This window comes from Mustelus asterias, chromosome 16 (assembly GCF_964213995.1).
Source record: "Mustelus asterias chromosome 16, sMusAst1.hap1.1, whole genome shotgun sequence".
NCBI lineage: Eukaryota > Metazoa > Chordata > Chondrichthyes > Carcharhiniformes > Triakidae > Mustelus > Mustelus asterias.
Window position 1 is genome coordinate 13,748,966 of NC_135816.1, and position 27,221 is coordinate 13,776,186.

At 48.5% G+C, this 27,221-nt stretch overlaps 1 protein-coding gene across 4 annotated transcripts in view; it reads left to right on the forward strand.

Annotated features, from left to right (window-relative positions):
• Positions 1-27,221, forward strand: part of cyfip2 (cytoplasmic FMR1 interacting protein 2) — a 121,827-nt gene that overhangs the window by 20,049 nt on the left and 74,557 nt on the right. Inside the window, exons 1-8 of one of the 4 annotated variants that reach the window (XM_078231818.1) lie at positions 3,169-3,232; positions 17,170-17,319; positions 18,070-18,159; positions 20,738-20,815; positions 22,830-22,931; positions 23,712-23,893; positions 25,155-25,251; positions 26,381-26,509. In XM_078231818.1, the coding sequence (XP_078087944.1) occupies positions 17,203-17,319; positions 18,070-18,159; positions 20,738-20,815; positions 22,830-22,931; positions 23,712-23,893; positions 25,155-25,251; positions 26,381-26,509 (795 nt within the window). In that variant the 5' untranslated portion in view covers positions 3,169-3,232; positions 17,170-17,202. Of the gene's footprint in view, positions 1-3,168; positions 3,233-6,303; positions 6,361-6,484; positions 6,623-17,169; positions 17,320-18,069; positions 18,160-20,737; positions 20,816-22,829; positions 22,932-23,711; positions 23,894-25,154; positions 25,252-26,380; positions 26,510-27,221 lie in introns of those variants that run through there. The other 3 variants (XM_078231820.1, XM_078231816.1, XM_078231817.1) reach the window with 3 other exon arrangements.

Consider the following 27,221-nt stretch of genomic DNA (forward strand, 5'->3'; position numbering starts at 1 on the left):
CCCCCACCCTGTGAGGTGATGCATTACAAGCCAGTTGCAAGAGTAACTTCTGATCAGAGTGTGTCAGTACTTCTGATTGTAATCATGCCTCCTTAGCTTGTATGCAGGCCTTCTTGTACTGATCCACCCATTTCCTGTTTTGACACAATAAGTTGTGTGAAGGCTTACAAATAGTTGCTAGATTAGGGACAAGCCCAAGGATGATCAAAGTTGATTTATGTATTGCCTCAGTTGTAGTTTTTTACTTTTGAAGGCGATTTGTGTAGTCCCTTTGCATCTATGACATGCCCCAGGTATTCAGTAGAAGATTTGAAGAATTCACATTTATCCTTCCGTACTCGTAGTCTGTAATCTTCTCATCTCTGCAGTGTAGCTTCTAAATTTTGAAGATGTTCTTCTTCATTCTTTACAGTAACTAAGATATCGTGTAACTGGACTCCTTCTAGGCTGCTTAGAATTTGATCCATGGCACATTGGAACAACACAGGTGTGGACGTGATGCCAAATGGAAGTCCTTCATATCTGAATAGGTTCTTATGCATTATGATTGTCAAATCTTGTTGTGATTCTGGATCTGCATACACCTGGAGATAAACTTGACCAAGGTCAACTTTACTGAAATGCTGGTCTCCAGCCAATCCAGCAAATAAAGCATCAATTAAAGGCAGAGGGCACTGCTCTGCACATAGTGCCAGATTGAGAGTGACTTTATATGCATACTGAACAATCTTTCTTCATCACGGGTACTATGGGTGTGGCCCAATCAGTTATATTAACAGGTTTGAGGACCCCATCCTGCTAGTCTCTCTAATTCTGTCTTGACCTTAGGCTTGATAGCATACAGCAGTGACCTAGCCTTGAAGCACCTTGTTTAGCTTTTGTCCTTAATATTTAGTTTGATTGAGATCTCTTTCATGCTTCTGTGCTCTCCATCAAAGACTGTGGAGTGTTTCTTTAAATTCTTCGGTAGACCTTTCTCAGACTCCAACATGAGATTCACCTCGGCCCAGTTCAGCTTGATTCTCTCCAGCCAGGCTCTCCCCCTTAGGACTGGATTTAATCATGTGAGGAGACAAGTCTGCACTCTGTCCTTTTAGCTGTGCATTTACATCGATACGACTCCTCAACAGAACCACTTGCCCCGTGTAAAGATCCAAAGATGTGCGGGTTAGGTTGATTGGCCATGCTAAAATTGCCCCTTAGAGTCCTGAGATGCGTAGGTTGGAGGGATTAGCGGGTAAATGTGTGGCGATGTGGGGGTAGGGCCTGGGTGGGATTGTGGTCGGTGCAGACTCGATGGGCCAAATGGCCTCTTTCTGCACTGTGGGGTTTCTATGGTTTCTATGGTGTAGGTTTTTAGTCTTATCTTTCAGGTTTTTAAGGCAATATGTCATAGTTTCTCTTCTCTGATACCAGTGAAACTGCTGCTCCAGTGTCTACCTCCATTTTCACCAGTTGTTCATCCAGTAAAGGAGTGACCCAATAATGGTTTATTACACCTGCAATAGCCAGTACATTTCATCATCTGACAGCGACTCTGTTCATTTTTCATACCTTTTTGAACCACGAAGATCCATTTCCCTCTGTTCAGTTTTCCAGTTGATACACTTGGTTCTTGCTTTTTATAATTCTTGTTTGGCACATGTTCAATGTGCCCCTTTTTTTTTTACAATTCCTGCATTTTGCATCTTTGCCCCAGAGGTCAGTTGGTGTGTGCCCAGTTTTTGCGTGTCAGTGGCAATTTCAAACCTGTATCTGTGTTCGGGTTTCAGCCGATACCTTATGGACTTTATTGTTTGAGCTAAATTGTTGGGCTTTCTTAACTGCTAATTCCATAGACTCCTGAAGCCTTCTTTAGGTCCATGTTGCTTTCTGTTAACAGCCTTTTCTGGATAGCTTCACTTCTTAACCCACACTGTCTGTCTCTAATGGTGTTGTTCAAGACATCTCCAAATTCACAGTATTCAGCTAATTGCTTTAAAGTAGCTCCGAACTGTGTGATTGATTCACCTTCTGGTTGGTTCCATTTATGGAACCTGAACATCTCAGCGATGATCAAAGGTTTAGATGAGAATTTTAAAAAATTCATTCATGGGACATGGGCGTTGCTGGCTGGCCAGCATTTATTGCCCATCCCTAGTTGTCCTTGAGAAGGTGGTGGTGAGCTGCCTTCTTGATTCGCTGCAGTCCACGTGCTGTGGGTTGGCCCACAATGCCGTTAGGGAGGGAATTCCAGGATTTTGACCCAGCGACTGCGAATGGCCCTGCGATATCTCCAAAATTTCATCAAAGCTTTGGAGGGAGAGCAAAGAAGGTTCACCAGGGTCTCGAGGGTGTTGACTATGAGGGGAGGTTGAATAAACTAGGATTGTTTTGGAGACCTGATAGAGGTCTACCAAATTATGAGAGGCACAGGCAGGGTGGAAGTGTCAATTACAAGGGGGCACAGGTTCAAGGTGAGAGTGGGAAAGTTTAAGGGAGATGTGCAGGGGAAGTTTTTCACGCAGAGAGTAGTGGGTACCTGGAACGCGCTGCCAGAGGAGGTGGTGGAAGCAGGCACATTAGCAACATTTAAGCATCTGGATGGGTAGATGAACAGGGAGGGAATAGAGGGATACGGACCGGGTAAGGACAATAGGGTTTTTTTTTAGTTAGTTAGGGCATCATGATTGGCATGGGTTTGGCGGGGGTGAAGGGCCTGTTCTGGTGCTATACTTTTCAATAGGTGCTCTATAAATGCAAGTCCATATTATTTTTCTTCACGGGTAGGGGAATGTCTATGAAAGGGCCATGGAGGCATACAGGCTGTGTGAGGAGCTCAGCCAATGAGACTAGAAGTTTAATTTCTTCTAATGTTTTGTCAAGGCCTCAGATTTTGCACTTTATTGGGAATTGTGCAGTGCGATATTCTCACCCCCTTACACCCCTCACCAGTCTCCAAAAGAATGACCAGATATTCCGGGTAATAGAGTTGGAATTTGACTCATTCAGTCAGTGTGAACCACTTGGTTTGGGTCAAAGGTTAGCCAGGTCAATGAACGTGTCATGTTTGTGTATGTTGTAAGCCCACATGATCAGTCAGGCAGATTGTGTGATTGGTGGGTTGCTGGTGGGTGCGTGTGTTTTGATATTTACCTTTGCGTGGCCAGTGAGTCTAACCTTCCAACTGCAGAGCTCCTCATCCAGTTAACAATTTCCTTTTTAAACAGTGGACCCGAGGATATCGTGTGAGGTGAGTAAGCTCCAATCAGTATTATTTTCTAAAGCTCTCGCGGCGCCTGTTAACTAATTGTCTCAGAGAATCTGCAGGATGGCAGCTGGGAGGTTGGGGGGATTGGAGAATGCTGGATTGAGGCCAGCTCTCTGGTACCCAGGTGGAGTCCCTATGCCCCTGACCCGGAAGTGCTTGACCCTGACACAAACCACTTGTGGAGTTGGTGTCTCTCAGACGCTCCATAAAGCTCCTTACCTGGATTAGCTTTGGTCGCTGGCTCAGATCCCACTGTCACGGGCCTGTGATGTGAGGCTTCTGAGCAAGATCCCAGGGAAATAGTCTGTCTCTGGATGAGGTGAGGTAAGCGGGGGAGGTGGGGCACGGGGAGGGGTGGGTGCTGACCCACAGGACTTACCTCTCGTGACAGGAAAAGAAAGACTTGAGTTTGCACAGCGCGCTCAGGACATCGGGAGAGTTTTACAGTCGGTGAGGGACCTTTGAAGCCAAGTCGCATCCCCTACATGAGAAAACTGGCAGCCAACTTATGCACAGCAAGATCCCACAAGGAGCAATGAGAATGATGATTGGAAAATCTCTCCGTTTCAGCAGTGTTAGCTGTAAGATGAATATTGGCTCAGGACACTCCCCCCCCCCCCCCCCCCCGCCACAAGCCCCACAACCCCTCCCCCATCTTCCCCCCCCGCAACACTTTCCCAATAACATCATGAGGTCTAAGCAAGAGTGGACAGGAAGAACCAATCCCATTAGCAGAGAGATCAAGAAACAAAAGGGGGACGGGGCTAGGATGGGTGTAAAATAATTGGTAGAAGGAGTTGAAGAGGAATGTTTTCACTCAGAAGATGGTGGCAGTTTAGAAAGATTTGATGTGGAGATGCCGGCGTTGGACTGAGGTGGGCACAGTAAGAAGTCTCACAACACCAGGTTAAAGTCCAACAGGTTTATTTGGTATCACGAGCTTTCGAAGCGCTGCTTTATTGTCACATGTATTAGTATACAGTGAAAAGTATTGTTTCTTGCGTGATGTACAGATAAAGCATACCGTTCATAGAGAAGGAAAGGAAAGGGTGCAGAATGTAGTGCTACAGTCATAGCTAAGGTGTAGAGAAAGATCAACTTAAGATGAAGTAGGTCCATTCAAAAGTCTGATGGCAGCAGGGAAGAAGCTTTGCTCTTAAGTTGGTTGGTATGTGATCTCAGACTTTTGTATCATTTTGCCGATGGAAGAAGGCGGAAGAGAGTATGTCCGGGGTGCATGGGGTCCTTGATTAAGCTGGCTGTTTTTCCGAGGCAGCAGGAAGTGTAGACAATGTCAATGGATGGGAGGCTGGTTTGAGTGATGGACTGGGCTTCGTTCAGGACCCTTTGTAATTTCTTGCAGTCTTGGGCAGAGCAGGAGCCATACCAAGCTGTGATACAACCAGAAAGGATGCTTTCTATGGTGCATCTGTAAAAGTTGGTGAGAGTCGTAGCAGACATGCTAAATTTCCTTAGCCTCATGAGAAAGTAGAGTGGACTTTCTTAACAATAACATCGGCATGGAGGGACCAGGAGAGGTTGTTGTTGATCTGGACACCTAGAAACTTGAAGTTCTCGACCATTTCCACTTCATCCCCATTGATGTAGACAGGGACATGTCCTCCACTATGCCTCCTGAAGTCGATGACTATCTCCTTCATTATGTTGACATTGAGGGGGAAATTATTGTTACCGCACCCGTTCACCAGATTCTCTATCTCTTTCCTGTACTCCATCTCCATCATTGTTTGAGATCCAACCCGCTACGGTGGCGTCATCAGCAAACCTGAAAATCGAATTGGAGGGGAATTTGGCCGCACAGTCATAGGTGTTTAAGGAGTGTAGTAGGGGGCTGAGAACACAGCCTTGTGGGGTACCGGTGTTGAGGGTGATCGTGGAGGAGGTGTTGTTGCCTATCCTTAAATGATTGTGGTCTGTGGATTGGGAAGTCTAGGATCCAGTAGCAGAGGGAGGAGCCGAGCCCCAGGCCACAGAATTTGGAGATGAGTTTTGTGGGAATAACGGTGGTGAAGGCTGAGCTGTAGTCAATAAATAGGAGCCTGACATAAGTGTCTTTGTTATCCAGGTGTTTGAAGATTGAGTGTAGAGCCAGGGAGATGGTGTCTGCTTTGGACCTGTGGTGGCTATCGGCGAACTGTAGTGGATCCAGGCAGTCTGGGAGGCAGGAATTGATTTGTGCCATGACTAACTTTTCAAAGCATGGTAGAGGCAGAAACATTAGTCACATTTGCTAAGTAGGTCCTAGAAGGATAAAGCAGTAAAAGCTGGGAAATAAGAATACTGATCCAAACTGTTTCTTTTCTATTGGGTTTTTGCCTAATGCTGTGGCCTAAAGGGCTAAGAACCAAAAGCCAGAAAGGACGATTAAGCTCGATAATCTCAGTTAGTGCAGATGTTTGTGGCCTAGGCACCTGAAGACACGGCTGACGATGGTGGTGCGGTTAAAATCTCGGATGTGCAAAGGGCCAGAATTCCTCTCAAGGAGTAGGTTTTCTGCGGGAGAGTGGATATAGAAACACTAGGGCTGGTTAAGGGGTACGTTGGCTTGGGGAGATGTATAACTGGATGAATAAGACTCAGCTGAGCACAGTTTATCTTGTGAATGAGTCCCTCAGCCCATGTGCCATTGGGTTGTGTGACTTCTGGGCACTGAGCTGCGCCCACATTCCTGATTTGAGCTGTAGATGGCAGAACGGTGAGCTTCCCTCTGAGTCACAGTGCTCCAGCTATCAGAGTTTTTTTGTCTTCTAGTTGAGACACCAGCGGAGTATCACTTGGATGGTATTCTTCATTCATCTGTGGTCAGAGTTTATTTTAAAAGTTCTTTATTCTGAGTGAGAGGCCGTGTATGGAAACGTTGCAATGATAATAAGAGCAAGTGTCTCAACCCCAGTGTTTCTACACACACCTCTGCCCACACTTTGCTTTACAAAAGGCTGTATCTACACAGCAGGAAATGGGTTTCCTGTTCTTGTTCCTGTTCTTCATTTCTTGCATCTTTCTGCAAAGGTCAGAAGCTGAGTTCAAAGTGCGTTTCAATCTCTTCCTTTACCTACGCCAGGAAAAGGACGTCACCGTGGCGATGAGCGGTGAGAGCAAGTAGTTGCCGGAGGAAAAACAGAATGTAAATTTGCCGCTGAGTTGAGTTGGCAAGCTCGCCGGCAAGGTTAGGAACCGAGACATTGGGCCCGTTTGGAGAGAGGTAAGGGAGGAGATGAGATGACGCAGGGTGCAGCCAGTGATTGGGTAAGGCCTGGGCTGCAGCTTGTAAGGACTGAGGAAGCTCAGGTCTGTGGCGCTCTGAGGAGGGGCTGAGTTGGAAGAGGACGAGGCAGGTCGACCTTTAACACGGTAAACTTTGCAATTTAGCTTTACTTTGTAAATAAAGTCGGGTAGCGTCTCTGGTAAAACCATGTGAAGCCCTCAGGGTATTGATACATTGAAAGACAGAGGCGAGGGAAACTGTGAGGGAGAAGGGAAGAGAGGGTTATTCTGGTTGAGTTGGATGGGAAAGCTTTGCAAAGATGATAAATGCTGGGTTGGGCTTGCTGGCCCTTTCTGGGCCGTCCATTCTGTGTATCTCTATGGGCAGGAATTACATGGTGCCACTCCGGTGAGTTTGAAGGCTCATAAAATGGCCTAACCGCCACCCACCCAACCATCCTCGACTTATCTCCCTTTTATGGGGAGTGTTGGAGGGGATTGGTGGCCTTCCCACCCTTACACCTATTGAAGCCTTTAAGTGGCCAGTTAAGTGGTCACTTTGAGTGCTTCTGCCAAGCCCCGCTGTGATTTTATCTGTGGCAGTGGAAGCCTCGCTCCAGGTGGGTAGTTCAGCCACTTGTACTGGGTGAGCTAGTGTCAGGCAAGGAGGGATTGCCCCCATCATCCTTTCGGGGTCTTCTGTGCCCCTCTCCCCAGGTCATATTCAACCCTACTCCCTGGCATCTCAAACCTGCCCTCCACATCCCCTTCACCCCTTCACAGTGAGGGGCCTGCCAGCCAGGTCTCGCCGATAGCCCAGACCAGCCTTCCGGCCTCCCTAGCCCCCATGTTCGAATCATAGAGTCCCTACACTGCAGAAAGTGGCCATTTCTTCAGGGACTGGCTGTAGTTCCAGCAGAGGCAACAGCTCGAACCTGGAGCTGCTGGGATGACAGAGCTGCCAGCCAGTCCGATCTAGGTGGGATGTCCCCCCCAGAAGGAAGTGGAAATCTCACCCTTCACCAATGAATGACCTGCCAGATGTTAACTGGCCTAAAGACAGCCTGTATTGGCAGTAATGTGTTCCACACCAACTCTTAATGTCAGAACATGAAACCCCATCATCCAAAAAATCCTGCCCTGTGAAACCCAAAAACCTTCCAGATTGCTGTAGGTGCTGGGGCCTTGGTGGGTGCTGGGGGTTTGGTGGGTCCTGGGGCCTTGGTGGGTGCTGGGGCATGGTGCGTGCTGGATGTTTGGTGGGTGCTGGGGCCTTGGTGGGTGCTGGTGCCTTGGTGGGTGCTGGGGCTATAGTGGGTGCTGGGGGCTTGGTGGGTGCTGGATGTTTGTTGGGTGTTGGGGGCTTGGTGGGTGCGGGGGGTTTGGTGGGTGCTGGGGGTCTAGTGGGTACTGGGACCTTGGTGGGTTCTGGGGCCTTGGTGGGTGCTGGGGGTCTGGTGGGTGCTGGAGGTCTGGTGGGTGCTGGGGGCTTGGTGGGTGCTGGGGGTTTGGTGGGTGCTGGAGGTTTGGTGGGTGCTGGGTATTTGGTGGCTGTTGGGGGCTTGGTGGGTGCTGGGTGTTTGGTGGGTGAACAAAGAACAAAGAAAGTTACAGCACAGGAACAGGCCCTTTGGCCCTCCAAGCCTGCACCGACCATGTTGTCCGTCTGAACTAAAACCCCCTAGCCTCCGGGGACCGTATCCCTCCATTCCCATCCTATTCATGTATTTGTCAAGACGCCCCTTAAAAGTCACTACCATATCCGCTTCCACTACCTCCCCTGGCAGCGAGTTCCAGGCACCCACCACCCTCTGTGTAAAAAAACCTGCCTCATATATCTCCTTTAAACCTTGCCCCTCGCACTTTAAACCTATGCCCCCTCGTAATTGGCACTTCCACCATGGGAAAAAGCTTCTGACTATCCACTCTGTCCATGCCTCTCATAATCTTGTAGACTTCTATCAGGTCGCCCCTCAACCTCCGTCGTTCCAGTGAGAACAAACCAAGTTTCCCAATCTGTCCTCATAGCTAATGCCCTCCATACCAGGCAACATCCTGGTAAATCTTTTCTGTACCCTCTCCAAAGCCTCCACATCCTTCTGGTAATGTGGCGACCAGAATTGAACACTATATTCCAAGTGCAGCCTAACTAAGGTTCTATAAAGCTGCAACATGACTTGCCAATTTTTAAACTCAATGTCCCGGCCGATGAAGGCCAGCATGCCGTATGCCTTCTTGACTACCTTCCCCACCTGTGTTGCCACTTTCAGTGACCTGTATATCTGTACACCCAGATCCCTCTGCCTATCAATACTCTTAAGGGTTCTGCCTTTACTGTAAAAGGCCCCAGAGCTGGGGGTCTGCTGGGTGCTAGGGGATTGGTGGGTGCTGGGGTCTTGGTGGATGCTGGGGATTTGATGGATGCTGGGGGTTTGGTGAGTGCTGCGAGTTTGGAGAGTGAACATAGAACATAGAACATAGAAAGCCACAGCACAAACAGGCCCTTCGGCCCACAAGTTGCGCTGATCATATCCCTACCGCTAGGCCTATCTATAGCCCTCAATCCCATTAAATCCCATGTACTCATCCAGAAGTCTCTTAAAAGACCCCAACGAGTTTGCCTCCACCACCACCGACGTCAGCCGATTCCACTCACCCACCACCCTCTGAATGAAAAACTTACCCCTGACATCTCCTCTGTACCTACCCCCCAGCACCTTAAACCTGTGTCCTCTCGTAGCAACCATTTCAGCCCTTGGAAATAGCCTCTGAGAGTCTACCCTATCCAGACCTCTCAACATCTTGTAAACCTCTATCAGGTCACCTCTCATCCTTCGTCTCTCCAGGGAGAAGAGACCAAGCTCCCTCAACCTATCCTCATAAGGCATGCCCCCCAATCCAGGCAACATCCTTGTAAATCTCCTCTGCACCCTTTCAATGGCTTCAACATCTTTCCTGTAATGAGGTGACCAGAACTGCGCGCAGTACTCCAAGTGGGGTCTAACCAGGGTCCTATAAAGCTGCAGCATTATCTCCCGACTCCTAAACTCAATCCCTCGATTAATGAAGGCTAGTACGCCGTACGCCTTCTTGACCGCATCCTCCACCTGCGAGGCCGATTTAAGAGTCCTATGGACCCGGACCCCAAGGTCCTTCTGATCCTCTACACTGCTAAGAATGGTACCCTTCATATTATACTGCTGCTTCATCCCATTGGATCTGCCAAAATGGATCACTACACACTTATCCGGGTTGAAGTCCATCTGCCACTTCTCCGCCCAGTCTTGCATTCTATCTATGTCTCGCTGCAACTTCTGACATCCCTCCAAACTATCCACAACACCACCTACCTTGGTGTCGTCAGCAAACTTACCAACCCATCCCTCCACTTCCTCATCCAGGTCATTTATGAAAATGACAAACAGCAAGGGTCCCAGAACAGATCCCTGGGGCACTCCACTGGTCACTGACCTCCATGCAGAGAAAGACCCCTCCACAGCCACTCTCTGCCTTCTGCAGGCAAGCCAGTTCTGGATCCACAAGGCAACAGCCCCTTGGATCCCATGCCCTCTCACTTTCTCAAGAAGTCTTGCATGGGGGACCTTATCGAACGCCTTGCTGAAGTCCATATAGACCACATCCACCGCTCTTCCTTCGTCAATGTGTTTGGTCACATTTTCAAAGAACTCAACCAGGCTCGTAAGGCACGACCCGCCCTTGACAAAGCCGTGCTGACTACTTTTGATCATACTAAACTTCTCTAGATGATCATAAATCCTGTCTCTCAGGATCCTCTCCATCAACTTACCAACCACTGAGGTTAGACTCACCGGTCGGTAATTTCCCGGGCTGTCCCTGTTCCCTTTCTTGAATATAGGGACCACATCTGCAATCCTCCAATCCACCGGAACCTCTCCCGTCTCCATCGACGATGCAAAGATCATCGCCAAAGGCTCCGCAATCTCCTCCCTCGCCTCCCACAGTAACCTGGGGTACATCCCATCCGGTCCCGGCGACTTACCAACCTTGATGACATTCAATAGTTCCAACACATCCTCTTTCTTTATGTCCACATGCTCGATCCTTTCTGTCCACCGCAAACCAGCAGTACAACCACCCAGATCCCTTTCCACCGTGAATACCGAGGTAAAGTATTCATTAAGCACCTCCGCCATTTCTAACGGTTCCGCACAAACTTTTCCCCCTTCATCTTTTAAGGGTCCTATGCCTTCCGATCTCATCCTTTTACTCTTGACATATTTGTAGAAAGCCTTGGGATTCTCCTTAATCTTACCCGCCAAGGTCTTCTCATGACCCCTTCTCGCTCTCCTAATTTCCTTCTTAAGCTCCTTCCTACATCCCGTATACTCCTCTAAATCCTTAACACCTCCTAGCTCTCTGAACCTTCTGTACGCCTCTCTTTTCTTATTCACCAGGTTCATCACAACCTTCGTGCACCACGGTTCCCGTACCCTACCAACACCCCCCTGTCTCATCGGAACGTTGTCATGCAGAGCTCCAGACAAACATTCCTTGAAAATCCTCCACTTTCCTTCGGTACTTTTCCCCAAGAATGCCTCCTTCCAATTTACCCGTCTAATTTCCTCCCTGATGACACTGTATTTCCCTTTACTCCAGAGAAACACTTTCCTAGCCTGCCTGATCCTATCTCTTTCCAATGCTATCGTGAAGGAGATAGAATTATGATCGCTATCCCCAAGATGCTCACCCACCGAGAGATCCTCCACCTGTCCAGGTTCATTAGCCAGCACCCACCAAGTGCTGGTGCCTTGGTGGGTGCTGGGTGTTTGGTGGGTGCTGGGGGTTTGGTGGATGCTGGGGGTTTGGTGGGTGCTGGGGGTTTGGTGGGTGCTGAGTATTTGTTTGGTGCTGGGGGCTTGGTGGGTGCTGGGTGTTTGTTGGGTGCTGGGTGTTTGGTGGGTGCTGGGGGCTTGGTGGGTGCTGGGTGTTTGTGTGGTGCTGGGGGCTTGGTGGGTGCTGGGTGTTTGTTGCGTGCTGGGTGTTTGGTGGGTGCTGGGGGTTTGGTGGGTGCTGGGGGGGGGGATTGTTAACTGTATTTTAATTGGGAATTTAATTCTAACTAGGTGCTGTGCATTAGTTTGTGCTCATATTTACCAAGCTGAATCTCTGTGGGTTGGTTGGAAAGGAATAGCATGTGTCCCAGTCAATGAAAAGCTTGCAGCTGTATAAAGATTGGCTCCAGTTCTACTCTTCGCTGCCTGGGGGGAAGGGGGTGGGAGGGCAGTGACCCTGGGGACAGCCCTCAGTCCAAAGAGAAACATGGTGTTGAGTTTATGAAGGATTTGGATTGAACAGATGGGGAGAAGCTTCTTTCTGGAAGTGATGGATTGTGCAAAGCACATTTGCCCGTAACGGAGATATTCATGTTTACTTTGATACGAAGATTGTTCAGTTCCCTCTGCCTCTTCTCTCCACTCCCCTACCCCAGCGAGTGAAACCTGGAAGCAGCTCTCCACCTCCCAGAGTGCTGTTTTCCCTCCATTCTTCCATCATGTCTCCTTCTCGTCTTATCCATGAGGCACACCTCGTACATTCGCCAACCCATTCCCACTGATCTGTCAACCACCCAGCCTGTCCTCCTGGCTCCCATGTTAGCTGATGCTGTTAATCATAGAATCCCTACAGTGCAGAGGGAGGCCATTCAGCCCATCGTGCCTGCACCGACCACAATCCCACCCAGGCCTTATTCCTGTAATCCCACATATTTGCCCTGCTAGTCCCACTGACACTAGGGTCAATTTAGCATGGCCAATCAACCTAACCCGCACATCTTTGGAGTGTGGGAGGAAAGTATGGGATCACCCCGAGGAAATCCACACAGACACGGGGAGAACGTGCAAACTCCACACAGACAGTGGCCCGAGGCCGGAATTGAACCCGGGTCCCTGGCGCTGTGAGGCAGCAGTGCTAACCACTGTGCCACCGTGCCGCCCCATGGTTCTCTCTCCTCGGGTACTGCCCATCTCAACCGTTCCATAAAAGAGAACGCCCATGATTGCTCTTCCTGATCCCGCCCTTCCCTCCAATCTCTTTCCTCTCCAAAATTGTTGAACATGCTTACTCCGTCAAAATTCATGTCCATTCATCCCAGAATTCCACGTTTAAATCCCTCCAATCAGGTTTTTGCCCCGACCATTACACTGAAACGATTCTTATCAAACTTGCAACACACACAATACGCAGTAAATGGCAGAACCCTGAAGATTATTGATCGGCAGAGGAATCTGGGTGTACAGGTACACAGGTCACTGAAAGTGGCAACGCAGGTGGAGAAGGTAGTCAAGAAGGCATATGGCATGCTTGCCTTCATCAGCCAGGACATTGAGTTTAAAAATTGGCAAGTCATGTTGCAGCTTTATAGAACCTTAGTTAGGCCGCACTTGGAATATAGTGTTCAATTCTGGTCGCCACACTGCCAGAAGGATGTGGAGGCTTTGGAGAGGGTACAGAAAAGATTTACCAGGATGTTGCCTGGTATGGAGGGCATTAGCTATGAGGAGTGGTTGGAGAAACTTGGTTTGTTCTCACTGGAGTGACAGAGGTTGTGGGGAAACCTGATCGAAGTCCACAAGATTATGAGGGGCATGGACAGAGTGGATAGTCAGAAACGTTTTCCCAGGGTGGAAGAGTCAATTGCTAGGGGGCATAGGTTTAAGGTGCAAAGAACAAGGTTTAAAGGAGATGTACGAGGCAAGTCTTTTTACACAGAGGGTGGTGGGTGCCTGGAACTCGCTGCCAGGGGAGGTCATGGAAGCGGATACGGTAGTGACTTTTAAGGGGCGTCTTGACAAATACATGAATAGGATGGGAATAGAGGGATATGGTCCCTGGAAGGGTAGGGGGTTTTAATTCAGATGGGCAGCATGGTTGGTGCAGGCTTGGAGGGCCGAAGGGCCTGTTCCTGTGCTGTAATTTTCTTTGTTCTTTGTCCACATCCTATCTGTTGTAACCCTGGCAAACTATCCCTCACCATTCTATTTGACCTGTTTGCACTCTCTCGCATAGTTGACCTCCCCATCCCTGCTCCAACAGCTTCACCACCATTGACAACCTGAGTGGGGCGCCACGGTGGCACAGTGGTTAGCACTGCTGCCTCACAGCGCCAGGGACCCGGGTTCGATTCCAGCCTTGGGTGACTGTCTGTGCGGAGTCTGCACGTTCTTCCTGTGTCTGCGTGGGTTTCCTCCGGGTGCTCTGGTTTCTTCCCACAGTCCAAAGATGTGCTGGCCATGCTGAATTAACCCTTAGTGTCAGGGGAATTAGCAGGGTATATATGTGGGTTACGGGGATAGGGCCTGGGTGGGATTGTTGTCTGTGCGGGCTGAATGGCCTCCTTCTGCAATGTAGGGATTCTATGATTCCATGAATGGGATTACCTTTGCTTAGTTCCATTCTTAACTATCCAATTATGCAAAGGGATCACCTGCAAAGCTTCTTTTTCTCTTGGATGGTTACCTGTGGTATTGCCCAAGGATCTGACTTTCTCCCCCTCCTATTTTCCGCCTACACGCTGCCCGTTGGTGACGCTTTCTGGAAGTGTGTCGGATTCCACATGTCAGCTGACGGCACCGAGCTCCCCCTCACCACTGCCTCCCTCTAAACCTCTAGCACCATCCGTTTACCATGTGGCTGTCCTGGTTCCCAGTGCTGGAGGAAGTATGATTGATTCCAGTTCCACATTGGGAAGCTGAAAACCAATGGGTGCAATTTTCCCATTTTTCTGGTGGGATGGTGCAGCGGGCGAGGAAAGCGGCGTTAAAGCTGCCGGCAGCAACAGCAACTTTCTCCATTGTCAGGGGAAAGGTCGAGAGGGCGGGTCTCACCATGTGGCTCTCGTCAACAACTTAATCTGTTAAAGGTCGGCCACCCCGATACAAAACATCCTTTTATTTCCCCCCCCCCCCCACACTGTATCGGTTTGCAGCACCTTAAATCCCCATATCCGTGTGCCTTTAGCTAATCGGAATGATTCTAGCTCCTAAAGCCTTGCTCATCACTCGCCCTCTCCATCACCCACCCTCTTTCTTACTCATCCTCTCCCTCACCCTCCCTCTCTCTCCCTCACCCTCACCCTCTCTCTCCCTCACCCTCCCCTTCTCTCCCTCACCCTCACCCTCTCCCTTGCCCTCTCCCTCTCTCTCCCTCGCCCTCCCTCTCTCTCCCTCGCCCTTCCTCTCTCTCCCTCGCCCTCCCTCTCTCTTCCTCCCTCTCTCTTCCTCACTCTCTCCCTCGTCCTCTCTCTCTGTCTCCCTCACCCTCTCCCTTGCCCTCTTACTCTCTCTCCCCCACCCTCTCCCTCGCCCTTTCCCTCTCTCTGCCTTGCCCTCTCCCTCGCATTCTTGAGCTCTCTCCCCCTCGCCCTCTCTCTGCCTCACGCTCTCTCTCTCCCTCTCCTTCTCTCTCTCTCCCTCACTCTCTCTCTCTCCCTCACTCTCTCTCTCTCTCTCTCTCCCTCAGCCTCTCCATCTCTATGTCTTATCCACTTTCTCCCTCTCTTGCACACGCGCACACACACACACACACGCAGGGATTACAAACTGACTGGCCTGTAGTTACCAGAAATGTTCTTGGACCCTTTCTTGAATAAAGATATCACTCCCCAATCCTTTAACACCTCTACCCAGTCCTCCATCTTGGAAGAATTGGGTGATTATGGCAATTCTTCCCTCTATCTCCCACCTCACTTCCCTTAGAAACCTTGGATGCCAGCCATCTGGAGCAGACGATTTACCCGCTCCAAACGTAGCTGTTCCAATACCTCCTGGTTGTAACTTTCATTCCATCCATTACCTCGACCATCTCCACTTCTCAAGATAATTTGTTGGCATTCTCTTTCCGAGCAAACACCGATACAAAATAATACACTCTAAATGTTCAAACCTTGCGCTGTGCCTCTCGACATATCTCACTGTCTCTGTCCCTCGTAGGCCCCATCCTGCCACTTGCTGCCCATTTGCTATTTACTTGCTGGTAGAGAACTTTTGGGTTTTGTTTATGTTAACCGCACAAGAACGCAAGGAAGCAATTCAGCCCCTCGAGCCTGCTTCACCATTCAGTAAGATCATGAATTGAGATCGCGGTCTCAATTCCACTTTCCTGCCAATCCCCCGTAAACCTTGGCTCTTTTGTTAATCAAGCATCTGCCGAACTCAGCATTAAATCTATTCAGTGATCCAGCCCCCATTGATTTCTGGGATGGAGAATTTCAGATTAATGACCCTTTTGCAGAAGAAATTTCTCCCCATTCCCACCTTAATTGGGTGGCTCCTAGTTATAAAGGGCCCCCCAGAAAGGAGAGGCCTGAGGGGGGTTTGATCAAGGTGGCTCTGATGCAGGGTATTACAGGGGCAAATGTGTACCCCGAATGTGCCCCTTCAGACCAGATAGGCTCAGCTAAAATGGCCTCCTCACCTTCTGGATTATAGAGTCATAGAGGTTTACAACATGGAAACAGGCCCTTCGGTCCAACTTGTCCATGCTGCCCTTTTTTTAAAAACCCTAAGCTAGTCCCATTTGCCCGCATTTGGCCTATATCCCTCTATACCCACCTTACCCATGTAACTGTCTAAATGTTTTTTAAAAGACAAACTTGTACCCACCTCTACTACTACCTCTGGCAGCTTGTTCCAGACACTCACCACCCTCTGTATGAAAAAATTGCCCCTCTGGACACTTTTGTATCTCTCCCCTCTCACCTTAAAACTATGTCCTCTAGTTTTAGACTCCCCTACCTTTGGGAAAAGATATTGACTATCTAGTTGATCTGTGCCCCTCATTATTTTATAGACCTCTATAAGATCACTCCTCTGCCTTCTACACTCCAGAGAATGAAGTCCCAGTCTATCCAGCCTCTCCTTATAACTCAATCCATCAAGTCCTGGTAGCATCCTAGTAAATCTCTTCTGCACTCTTTCTAGTTTAATAATATCCTTTCTATAATAAGGTGACCAGTACTGTATACAGTATTCCAAATGTGGCCTTACCAATGTCTTGTACAATTTCAACAAGACGTCCCAACTCCTGTATTCAATGTTCTGACCAAGGTAGCTTGCAAATGCAGACTAATTGAACATAGGACAAAAGCAAATTACCGCGGATGGTGGAATCTGAAACCAAAAGAAAGAATGCTGGAAAATCTCAGCAGGTCTGGCAGCTTCTGCAAGGAGAGAAAAGAGCCGACACCCTGAGTCCAGATGACCCCCCGCCAAAGCCAAAAGGCACAGAAAGTGGGAGACATCCACACTGTAGGGTGAGGGAACGAAAGACGAATCACAGCCACAAAAACAAGGGGAAAGGCTGCTAATGGCAGTCCATAGAGAGAATAGAAGGTGTGAATGGCCAAATGGCAGAGAAGCTAAATTCTTCCACAGTTGGACTGAGTGAGGTACTGGGATGGCAGTGGGGGAGGCGGTGGGGGGGGGGGGCGGCTGCTTTGGGACTGAAACCCAGTGAGAGTCTGCACCTTCAGGATATCCAGTGGAAAAGAGAGAGAGAGAAAAACAAAGGGAATGAGAAATATTTAGGGAGGATTACAATTTAAAGGATTCTGAAATCGGTTTTGACAGTTCCTGTCTGTCTTGGTTTGGGACCATTGCCATTCTGTGACATTCATTCTAAATGATATTCCTTATTTTTTATATTTCCACCCCCAGATTAATCTTGTCAGGTTTTGATTGGGCGCAGCCATGACGACGCACGTGACGTTGGAGGATGCTCTGTCCAATGTGGACCTGTTGGAGGAGCTGCCCCTCCCAGACCAACAGCCATGCATTGAACCACCTCCCTCCTCCATCATGTACCAGGTAGGTTTGTGTTGTAGAGACTCCAAGACGTTGGACTAATGGACACCCGACCAATACTCCAATCATATGGAGATTGTGAGGGGCATGGACGGAGAGGATAGTCAGAAGCTTTTTCCCAGGGTAGAAGAGTCAATTACTAGGGGACGTAGTTTTAAGGTGCGAGGGGCAAGGTTTAAGGGAGATGTACGAGGCAAGTTTTTTACTCAGAGAGTGGTGGGTGCCTGGAACACATTGCCGGGGGAGGTTGTGGAAGCGGATATGATAGTGATTTTTAAGGGGCATCTTGACAAATACATGAATAGGATGGGAATGGAGGATACGGTCCCCGGAAGGGTAAGGGGTTTTAGTTCTGTTGGGCAGCATGGTCAGTGCAGGCTTGGAGGGCCGAAGGGCCTGTTCCTGAGCTGTAATTTTCTTTGTTCTTTGTTATAACCGATTCACCACGGCCAGTGAATTAGCAACCAATAAAGAACAAAATAATGACTGACGTTACTAACCTGTTGTACAAGGTCCTGATGTTATGCTGTGCTCTGGTGTGACTCCTCTCTCTAAAGAGAGTGACCTGGTCCAAGTATTGACAGGGAACCTGATTCAGCTATTGCAAATGAGGCATACGATTGTTGGGTTTCTGGTGACAGAGTATGGAGGAGTCCCATGGTGCGCGGGTCATGTCGGATGTTCCATTCATACACCATAGAATGAGCACATTTCACTTTTCTGTAAAACTCCGCATTTATCCTTCATCCTCAGGCCAACTTTGACACCAATTTTGAAGACAGGAACGCGTTTGTTACTGGGATCGCCAGGTACATCGAACAGGCTACTGTACACTCCAGCATGGTGAGTAACTCTCCACCACTCAGCTCTGTCCAAAACTAACTCTGCTTCTGTCTGCAACCAGCTCTCCCTCTGTTAATAACGCTTTCAAAGTGGGCTGGGTGGAGCCCCGACCACTTTGCAGAGGGTCCGTGAGACTATCGGACATTGGGTAAACACTATGAGGCCCCAGTGTGCCAGTGCAATGTCGCACACTGATATCTGCACCATCACCTTCCTGTGCTTCTCAACTTAATACTGAATAACCTGTAGCTTATTCCACTCTCTTATTTATTTATTTACCCTTTCATGGGATGTGGGCATCACTGGCGAGGCCAGCATTTATTGCCCATCCCTAATCACTCTCAAGACGGTGGCGGTGAGCTGCCTTCTTGATTCCCTGCATAGAATCCCTACAGTGCAGAAGGAGACCATTCGACCCATCGAGCCTGCACCGACAACAATCCCATCCAGGCCCTCTCCCTGTAACCCCAAGTATTTACCCTGCTAATCCCCTTGACACTAAGGGGCAATTTAGCCAATCAACCTAACCTGCACATCTTTGGACTGTGGGAGGAAACCGGAGAACCCGGAGGAAACCCACGCAGACACGGGGAGAACGTGCAGACTCCACACAGGCAGTCATCCAAAGCCGGAATCGAATCCGGGTCCTTGGCGCTGTGAGGCAGCAGTGCTAACCACTGTGCCACCGTGCCACTCCACAGTGCTGTTATTGAGAGGGAGTTCCAGGAATTTGACCCAGCAACAGTGAAGGAATGGCAATATATTTCCAAGTCAGGATGGTGAGTGACTTGGAGGGGACTTTGCAGGTGGTGGTGTTCACATGTACCTGCTGCTATTGCCCTTCTTAATACTGAATAACATGTAGCTTATTCCACCCTCTTTTATTTACTTATTTACCTTTTATAGGATGTGGGCATCACTAGCTAGGCCAGTGGTCCTGGATTTGGAAGATGCTGTCAAAGGAGCCTTGTTGAGTTCCTGCAATACGTCTTGTAGTTGATACACACAGCTGCCATTGTGCATTGATAGTGGATGTTGAGAGTGGTGGATGGGGTGCCAATCAAATGGGCTGTTTTGCTCTTGAGCAGAATGCTGATCCGGAACAAGTTGGAGAAGAACATTATCAATTCCCTGTCTCCCTTTAGCGTTGTAATGGTGATCTTCACGAAAATGTATAAACCAACCTCAACCCCAATGGGGAACTGAAACAGAGTAATAGAAACTGAGTGATTCCCTAAATCATGTCAGAGGTCAATTAACAGTCAACCACATCGAGACTGGAGTCATTTGGAGGCCCAAACTGGATTAGGTCAGTGGGTTTCCTTCCCTTAAAGGCACATTAGTAAACCAGTTGGGTTTTTAATGACAATCTGGCAGCTTTATGGTTGTTTTTAACTGGATGATTAGTTACACAATCGCCAGATTGTTTTGCCAATCCTGCCAGCGATGCGATTTGATGGTGAACTTTATTATGGCCACTCCAAAATGACATGCTCACAACCTATTGAATAATGACCAATTAGAAGTCCTTCATCTATTTAGCATTTTGATGGGGGTCTTTGCTGAAATATATTTTTCTCTCCTGTGAAGTGAATCAGCATCACACTGAATATCACATCACTCAGCATTTACAACTGAGAAACAGGCCATTCAGCCTAACAAGGTCCATACTGGTGCTGATGCTCCACACGTGCCTCCTCACGCTCCTCCCATCATCATCTCCTCCTATTCCTCTCTGCTCTGCGTTTATCCACTTAAATACATCTATCTTATTCACCTCACCCACTCGCTGTGGTACTTAGCGCCATGTTCTCAGCACTCTGGGTAAATAAGTTTTTTCCTGAATTCCCCTTTGGATTTATTCAGAATTATCTTATATTTCTGGCGTCTGGTTTTGGTTTCTTCCACAAAAGGGAACATTTTCTCTTTGTCTACCCTATCAAACCCTTTCATGGTCAAAAAGACCTCTATCACATCACTCCCTCAGCGTTCTCTCTTCCGGAAAGAGGGAAAAAAAAGCTTGTTCATTTTTATTGGTTATAAACTCTCTCCCTCATAAAACGTTTTTGCATTTTCTCCAGTGTCTCCCTCTTTGCTTTTTATCATCTGGAGTCCAGAGTTGAATTCTACCAAGGAAATCAACTCTGGGTTAGCCAGACAGTAATCAACATTGGTTCAATTGACCATGCAAAGCCGAATGTTACCATGGTTTCAGTAAAGGGCATCTGGGTTTTCGTTTCTTTCTCGAGAGGTTTAATTTTCAACCACTTTCAGAAGATCCCCATTATCAAACAGAGGCCAATGTTGCCGAGCAAACCCAACCCTACCATCACTCTCTGTCTCTCATTGGCTAACCCAACCCTACCATCACTCTCTGTCTGTCACTGGCAGATCCAACCCTACCGTCACTCTCTGTCTCTCATTGGCTAACCCAACCCTACCGTCACTCTCTGTCTGTCACTGGCAGATCCAATTCTGCCATCCTCTTTGGCCATCACCAGCGCAACACTATCTGCTGCACCTGCAATGGAATAAGTTAGCAGCATTGTTAATGGAATTACAACCTTTCCTTTGACAGAACGAGATGCTGGAGGAGGGGCATGAATACGCGGTGATGCTCTACACGTGGAGGAGCTGCTCGCGAGCCATTCCACAGGTAACATTAACGTTCAACCCACGGTCAAGAGAATCACACATCAACAACTTGCATTCACATAGCGCCTCTTAACCTTGTAAAATATCCCCAGATACCTCCCAGGAACAAGTTGCCCCCACAAAGGTTTGACACGGAGATGCACAAGGAGATATTCAGACAGGTGGCCAAAAGCTCGGTCGAGGGGGTGGGATTTAAGGAGTGTGCTGGAGGCAGAGAGAGAGAGAGGGAGGAAATTCCTATCTTAGATCTTAGAGAGCTGAAGGCACAGCTATTAATGGTGGAAAACCAGGGATGTGCAAGAGGACAAAATTGAAGAAGCAGAATACAGTGCAGTAGGAGGCCATTCAACCCATTTAGCTAGTGATGGCCCTTTGAAAGAGGTCTTTCTCCACAGCCCTGCGAAGTGTTTATCTTTTGGATGTTTCTTTTGAATCTGCTTTGACCTCCCTTTCCCCAGGGGTCAGTGTTGGACCCTTGCTTTTTCCTGACTATATATTGACCCAGACCTTGGTTACAGAGCACAATTTCAAAATGTGTGCATGATACAAAACGTGGAAGCATTGTGAAGAGGGCTTAGAACTTCAAAACGACATAGACAAGTTGGAGTGTGTGGATAGTTGGCAGATAAAGGATTCAATGTGAAATGATGCAGATTGGGAAGAAGAACATGGAGAGACAACCTGAAATAAAAGGTTGTAATAAGTCCTCGGAGGCAGAAGTCCCTTCACCAAAATCCCTTTATTTACAAGTCTGACAACAGCATACAGAGTGATTTCAGTTAGCAGTCTACACTCGGAGTCCCAGAGGAACTGACACGCCTGGTTAAATACAAAGCAAGAGGCCCCCTGATTGGCCCTTAATCAGGGAGTTCATATTCTAACAGGCCCACCTCAATTGCCCGATTAAAGTCATTGCAAAGGTACAACTCTACAAGGGTTGCAGGAGCAGAGGGACCTGGGAGTATTTTGTATAGATTATTGAAGGTGGCAGGACAGCCTGAGGGATTGGTTAATAAAGTAAACAGTATGATGGGCTTAGTTAATGGGGATGTGGGCTACAAGAGTAAGAAGGTGAAAGTGAACGATTGTAAGACAATAGTTTGGCCTCAGCTGGAGTATTGTGTTCAGTTCTGGGTGCTGCACTTTAAGAAGGATGTGAAGGCATTAGAGAGAGTGAAGAAAAGGTTCACAAGAATGGTTCCAGGGATCAGGAACTTCAGTTATGAAGATTGATTGGAGAAGTTAGGACTATTCTCCTTGGAGAAGAGAAGACTGAAAGGAGATTTGATAGAGTTATTCCAAATCAGGAGTCTGGGAAGAGTAGACATTTCCATTGCTGAGAGGATGGAGACCAAGAGGGCACAGCGTTAACGTAATTAGTAAAAGAAGCAAAAGCGAGATGAGAAAATACCTTTCCACCCAGTGAGTGGCTAGGGTCTGGCATGCACTGCCTGAGAGTGCGGTGGAGGCAGGTTCAATCGAGGCGTTGGAAAGGGGGTGTTATCTGAAAAGGAAGAAGGTGCAGGGTTACAGGGAGAAGGCAGGGGAATGGCAGGACGTGAATAGCTCATTTGAAGAGCTGGTGCAGACATGAGGGACCGAATGGCCTCTTTCTGCATTGTAACAATTCAATGGATCTGTGAAGATTGAAGTCTCCCACAGCCATTGCATTGCGTTTGTTACAAACTCCCATTATTTCCTGATTGCTGCTCTGTCCAGTAGTATAGCTATTGTTAGGGAGTGTGTAAACTACTCCCACAAGTGCTCTCTGTCCATGGTTAATTCCTATCTCCACCCATACTAATACTGATCTTCAAAGCAAAATTCCACCTCACTATTATCCTTGTTATCAGGACAACCCCTCCTCCTTTTCGATTTTCCAAAACGTCAAATACTCGGACATTATCAAGGGGAAAGGATCATGGATGAAGCAACTTGTTGCACCCCATGTTGTTCGCTCTGCTGTCCCACTATTCAGTCTGCTGGATAATTACAATGTCTGTTCAAACCCACAGGTCAAGTGTAATGAACAGCCAAACCGTGTGGAGATCTATGAGAAGACTGTGGAGGTTCTGGAACCGGAGGTTACTAAGCTGATGAAGTTCATGTATTTCCAGGTATTGAAACAGGGTCGCGGGCAGGTCCTGACCCCGGCGTTAGCAGAGAATGTGGAAAATGTTTCTCCTTCATGATGTCCTCCTGCTTTCCTCCAGATAGTGTGCTGAGATTATATAGAATCATAGAATCCCTACAGTGCAGAAGGAGGCCATTTGGCCCATCAAGCCTGCACCGACAGCAATCCCACCTAGACCTTTATGGTGGCACAGTGATTAGCACTGCTGCTTCACAGCGCCAGGGATCCGGGTTTGATTCTCAGCTTGGGTCACTGTCTGTGCAGAGTCTGCACGTTCTCCCCGTGTCTGCGTGGGTTTCCTCCGGGTGCTCCAGTGTCCTCCTACAGTCTGAAAGACGTGCTGGTTAGATGAATTGGCCATGTTAAATTCTCTCTGTGTACCCGAACAGGTGCCGGAGTGTGATGACTAGGGGATTTTCACAGTAAGTTCATTGCAGTGTTAATGTAAGCCTACTTGTGACACGAATAAATAAACTATAAAAAAAAACTTACTGCACAGCCTGTCATCCCATTTGGTAACCAATGCCAGCATTGGACTGGGGTGGGCACAGTAAGAAGTCTCACAACACCAGGCTAAAGTCCAACAGGTTTATTTGGAATCACGAGCTTTCGGAGCGCTGCCCCTTCATCACTGACCCACCTGATGAAGGAGCGGCGCTCTGAAAGCTCGTGATTCCAAATAAACCTGTTGGACTTTAACCTGGTGTTGTGATATTTTGTGTCAGTTTAACATGGGTTTCTTTTCTCTGTTGTTTGAATGTAGCGCAAGGCCATTGAACGCTTCTGTAACGAGGTGAAGAGGCTGTGTCACGCAGAGAGACGCAAGGACTTTGTGTCGGAGGCTTACCTGCTCACCCTCGGCAAGTTCATCAACATGTTTGCTGTGCTGGATGAGCTGAAGAACATGAAATGCAGTGTCAAGAACGACCACTCTGCGTACAAAAGGTCAGTGCGGCACCACACTGACTAACACAGGGACAGGCCATTCAGCCCCTCTATAACCTGTTACACAGGGACAGGAACAGGCCATTCAGCCCCTCTATAACCTGTTACACAGCAACAGGAGCAGGCCATTCAGCCCCTCTAACCTGTTACACAGGAACAGAAGAAGGCCATTCAGCCCCTTAAACCTGTTACACAGGAACAGGAGGAGGCCATTCAACCCCTCCAGTTTGTTACATAGGAACAGGAGGAGGCCATTCAGCCTCTCCCGCCTCTTACACTGATTACATGGGAACAGGAGATGACCATTCAGCCTCTTGACCCTGTTACACAGAAGCAGGTAGTGACTATTCAGCCCCTCCAGTCTATTACACAGAAACAGGAAGAGGTCATTTGTCCCCTCGAGCCTGTTACAGAGGAACAGGAGGAGGCCATTCGACCCCTCAAGCTGATTACATGGGAACAGGAGATGACCATTCAGCAGATCAAGCCTGTTACACAGGAGCAGGTAGTGACCATTCAGCCCCTCTAGCCTGTTGCTCCATTCAATGAGCTTGTTTCATGACCCCAATTACTTGCTGTAAATTCTTATCCAGTAAAGTTCAATCTCAGTTATGGGAGTACGAGTCAACTCCTGACTCCCGGATTTCCAGGAGGGAGGGAGGGAGGTAACCAAACCCCAGTGAGGCTCAGTGTTTTCCAGGGAGGAAGGGAGGGAACTGGACCCGAGTGAGGGTCAGTGTGTTCGGAGGGGGAGGGAGGTAACTGGACCCCAGTGAGGGTCAGTGTGTTTGGAGGGGGAGGGAGGGAACTGGACCCCAGTGAGGGTCAGTGCGTTCGGAAGGGGAGGGAGGGAACTGGACCTCAGTGAGGGTCAGTGTGTTCGGAGGGGGAGGGAGGGAACTGGACCCCAGTGAGGGCAGTGTGTTCGGAGGGAGGAAGGGAGGGAGTTGAACCCCAGTGAGGGTCAGTGTGTTCAGAGGGGGAGGGAGGGAACTGGACCCCAGTGAGGGTCAGTGTGATCAGAGGGAGGAAGGGAGGGAGTTGAACCCCAGTGAGGGTCAGTGTGTTCGAGGACGGAGGAAGGGAGGGAACTCCACCCCAGTGAGAGCAAGAACAAAATAGGAGACATGGATTAAAATACTCGAATTGATTTAGGAAATATCTGCTGTGAATGTGGGATTTTGCTGTGATGTTGCCCAGTTCAGCTCTCTGGGACTATGTCGGGAATGACTGACCCACTCTGAGTCTTGAACCATTCCAGGGCCGCTCAATTCTTGAGGAAAATGGCCGATCCCCAATCCATCCAGGAATCTCAGAACCTTTCCATGTTCCTGGCGAATCACAACAGAATAACCCAGGTAAGAGTGGGAAAGAGCGGAGGGGAGGAAGAGAGTGGGGGTGGGGGGGTCGTGGGAGAGGGACAGTATCTGAACGGGATGATCCATATTGGAAGAATATGGTGACAAAGTTGGGAGATAATGTTCGGAGTTGTTAAACTCTGTACCGGGGGCCGGATAGCCTGGGGTGTGAATACAAACAAAAACAGAAAATGCTGGAAAATCTCAGCAGGTCTGGCAGCATCCACGGGGAGGTGATGGCCTCGTGATATCATCGCTAGACTATTGATCCAGAAACTCAGCTAATGTTCTGGGGACCCGGGTTCGAATCCCGCAGATGGTAGAATTCGAATTCAATAAAAAATATCTGGAATTAAGAATCTACTGATGACCACGAAACCATTGCCGATTGTCGGAAAACCCCATCTGGTTCACTAATGTCCTTGAGGGAAGGAAATCTGCCGTCATTACCCAGTCTGGCCGACATGTGACTCCAGAGCCACAGCAATATGGAGGACTCGCAACTGCCTTTGGGCAACTAGGGATGGGCAATAAATAGATACGATAGTGACTTTTAAGGGGCATCTTGACAAATACATGAATAGGATGGGAATAGAGGGATATGGTCCACGGAAGGGTAGAGGGTTTTAGTTCAGTCGGGCAGCATGGTGGGTGCAGGCTATGGGGGGGGCAGAAGGGTCTGTTCCTGTGCTGTGGCCAACCAGCGACCCCCATGTCCCTTGAATGAATATTTTTTTTAAATGGAAAGAGCTAACATTTTGAAGAATTAGCTCTGTTCTCTCTCCACAGATGCTGTCAGACCTGGTGAGATTTTCCAGCATTTTCTGCTTTAGTTTCAGATTCCAGCATCTGCAGTATTTTGCCTTTATCTTATGAGAATAGAGACGGTTCAGTTTGAACATCTTGTTGTCACCATACAATGTCTGGTCTCAGGCCTCCTGTGGGTGGGTGGCTCACGGTGGTGGGGTGTGGGGAAGACCGTGGGCTGGGGGATTGATAGGGGGGGGCGGGGGGGGGGGGGGGGGGGGGGTGGGGAGGTGGGGGGGGGGGGAGGTCCAACAGGGATCAGGGTTTGGGGGGGTCGAAGGCCGGGTTGATCTGTCTCTAACGGAGACATGCTGTGTTTCAGTGTCTGCACCAGCAACTGGAGGTGATCCCCGGTTACGAGGAGCTCCTAGCCGATATCGTCAATATCTGCGTCGATTACTATGAGAATAAGATGTACCTGACCCCCAGCGAGAAACACATGCTGCTGAAGGTAAGAGAGATTGTTCAGTGTCACACAGTGGGACGCAGCTCACAATTCATTCACGCGTGTGATACAGGTGTGTCTCCGCAATCTGTGTATCAGGAATGTACGGGATGGGTCTGTCCTCTGTCGCACATATCTCCTATATTCATAAGTTCATAATATATAGGAGCAGAATTAGGCCATTCGGCCCATCGAGTCTGCTCCGCCATTCGACCATGGCTGATAAGCTCCTCATCCCCATTTCCTTGCCTTCATAAGTTCATAATGTCCCTCCCGCAACACGAAATTAACCTCGACAGGAACTGATTCTAAGCTCCAGGGAATCGATTAGATATCGCCAGTGAGAGGATGGCTGGATAATGGGGAAAGAGCAGAGAGATGGTGACGAATTGAATAGCTCTATCAAAGAACCAGTACAGGTCTGATGGGCTGAATGGCCTCCTTCTGTGTTGTATCAGTCTCTTGAGTGAGGCTGCAATGCACAGTCTTGAGAATCAGACGGGTATCAAATTGAATTCATAAAATGTACAAACTCTGTGCAGAGTCAGTGATAGGCCAGAAGATTGGGGAATGTTTTAAAGCCAGCAAAGGATAACCAAAAAAACAAATGAAGAGGGAAAAATTCAAGAATGTGAGAAAACTTGCAGGAAATATAAAAACATGCTTAAGTTTATTTATTTGTCACATTAACACTGCAAGGAAGTTACTGTGAAAATTC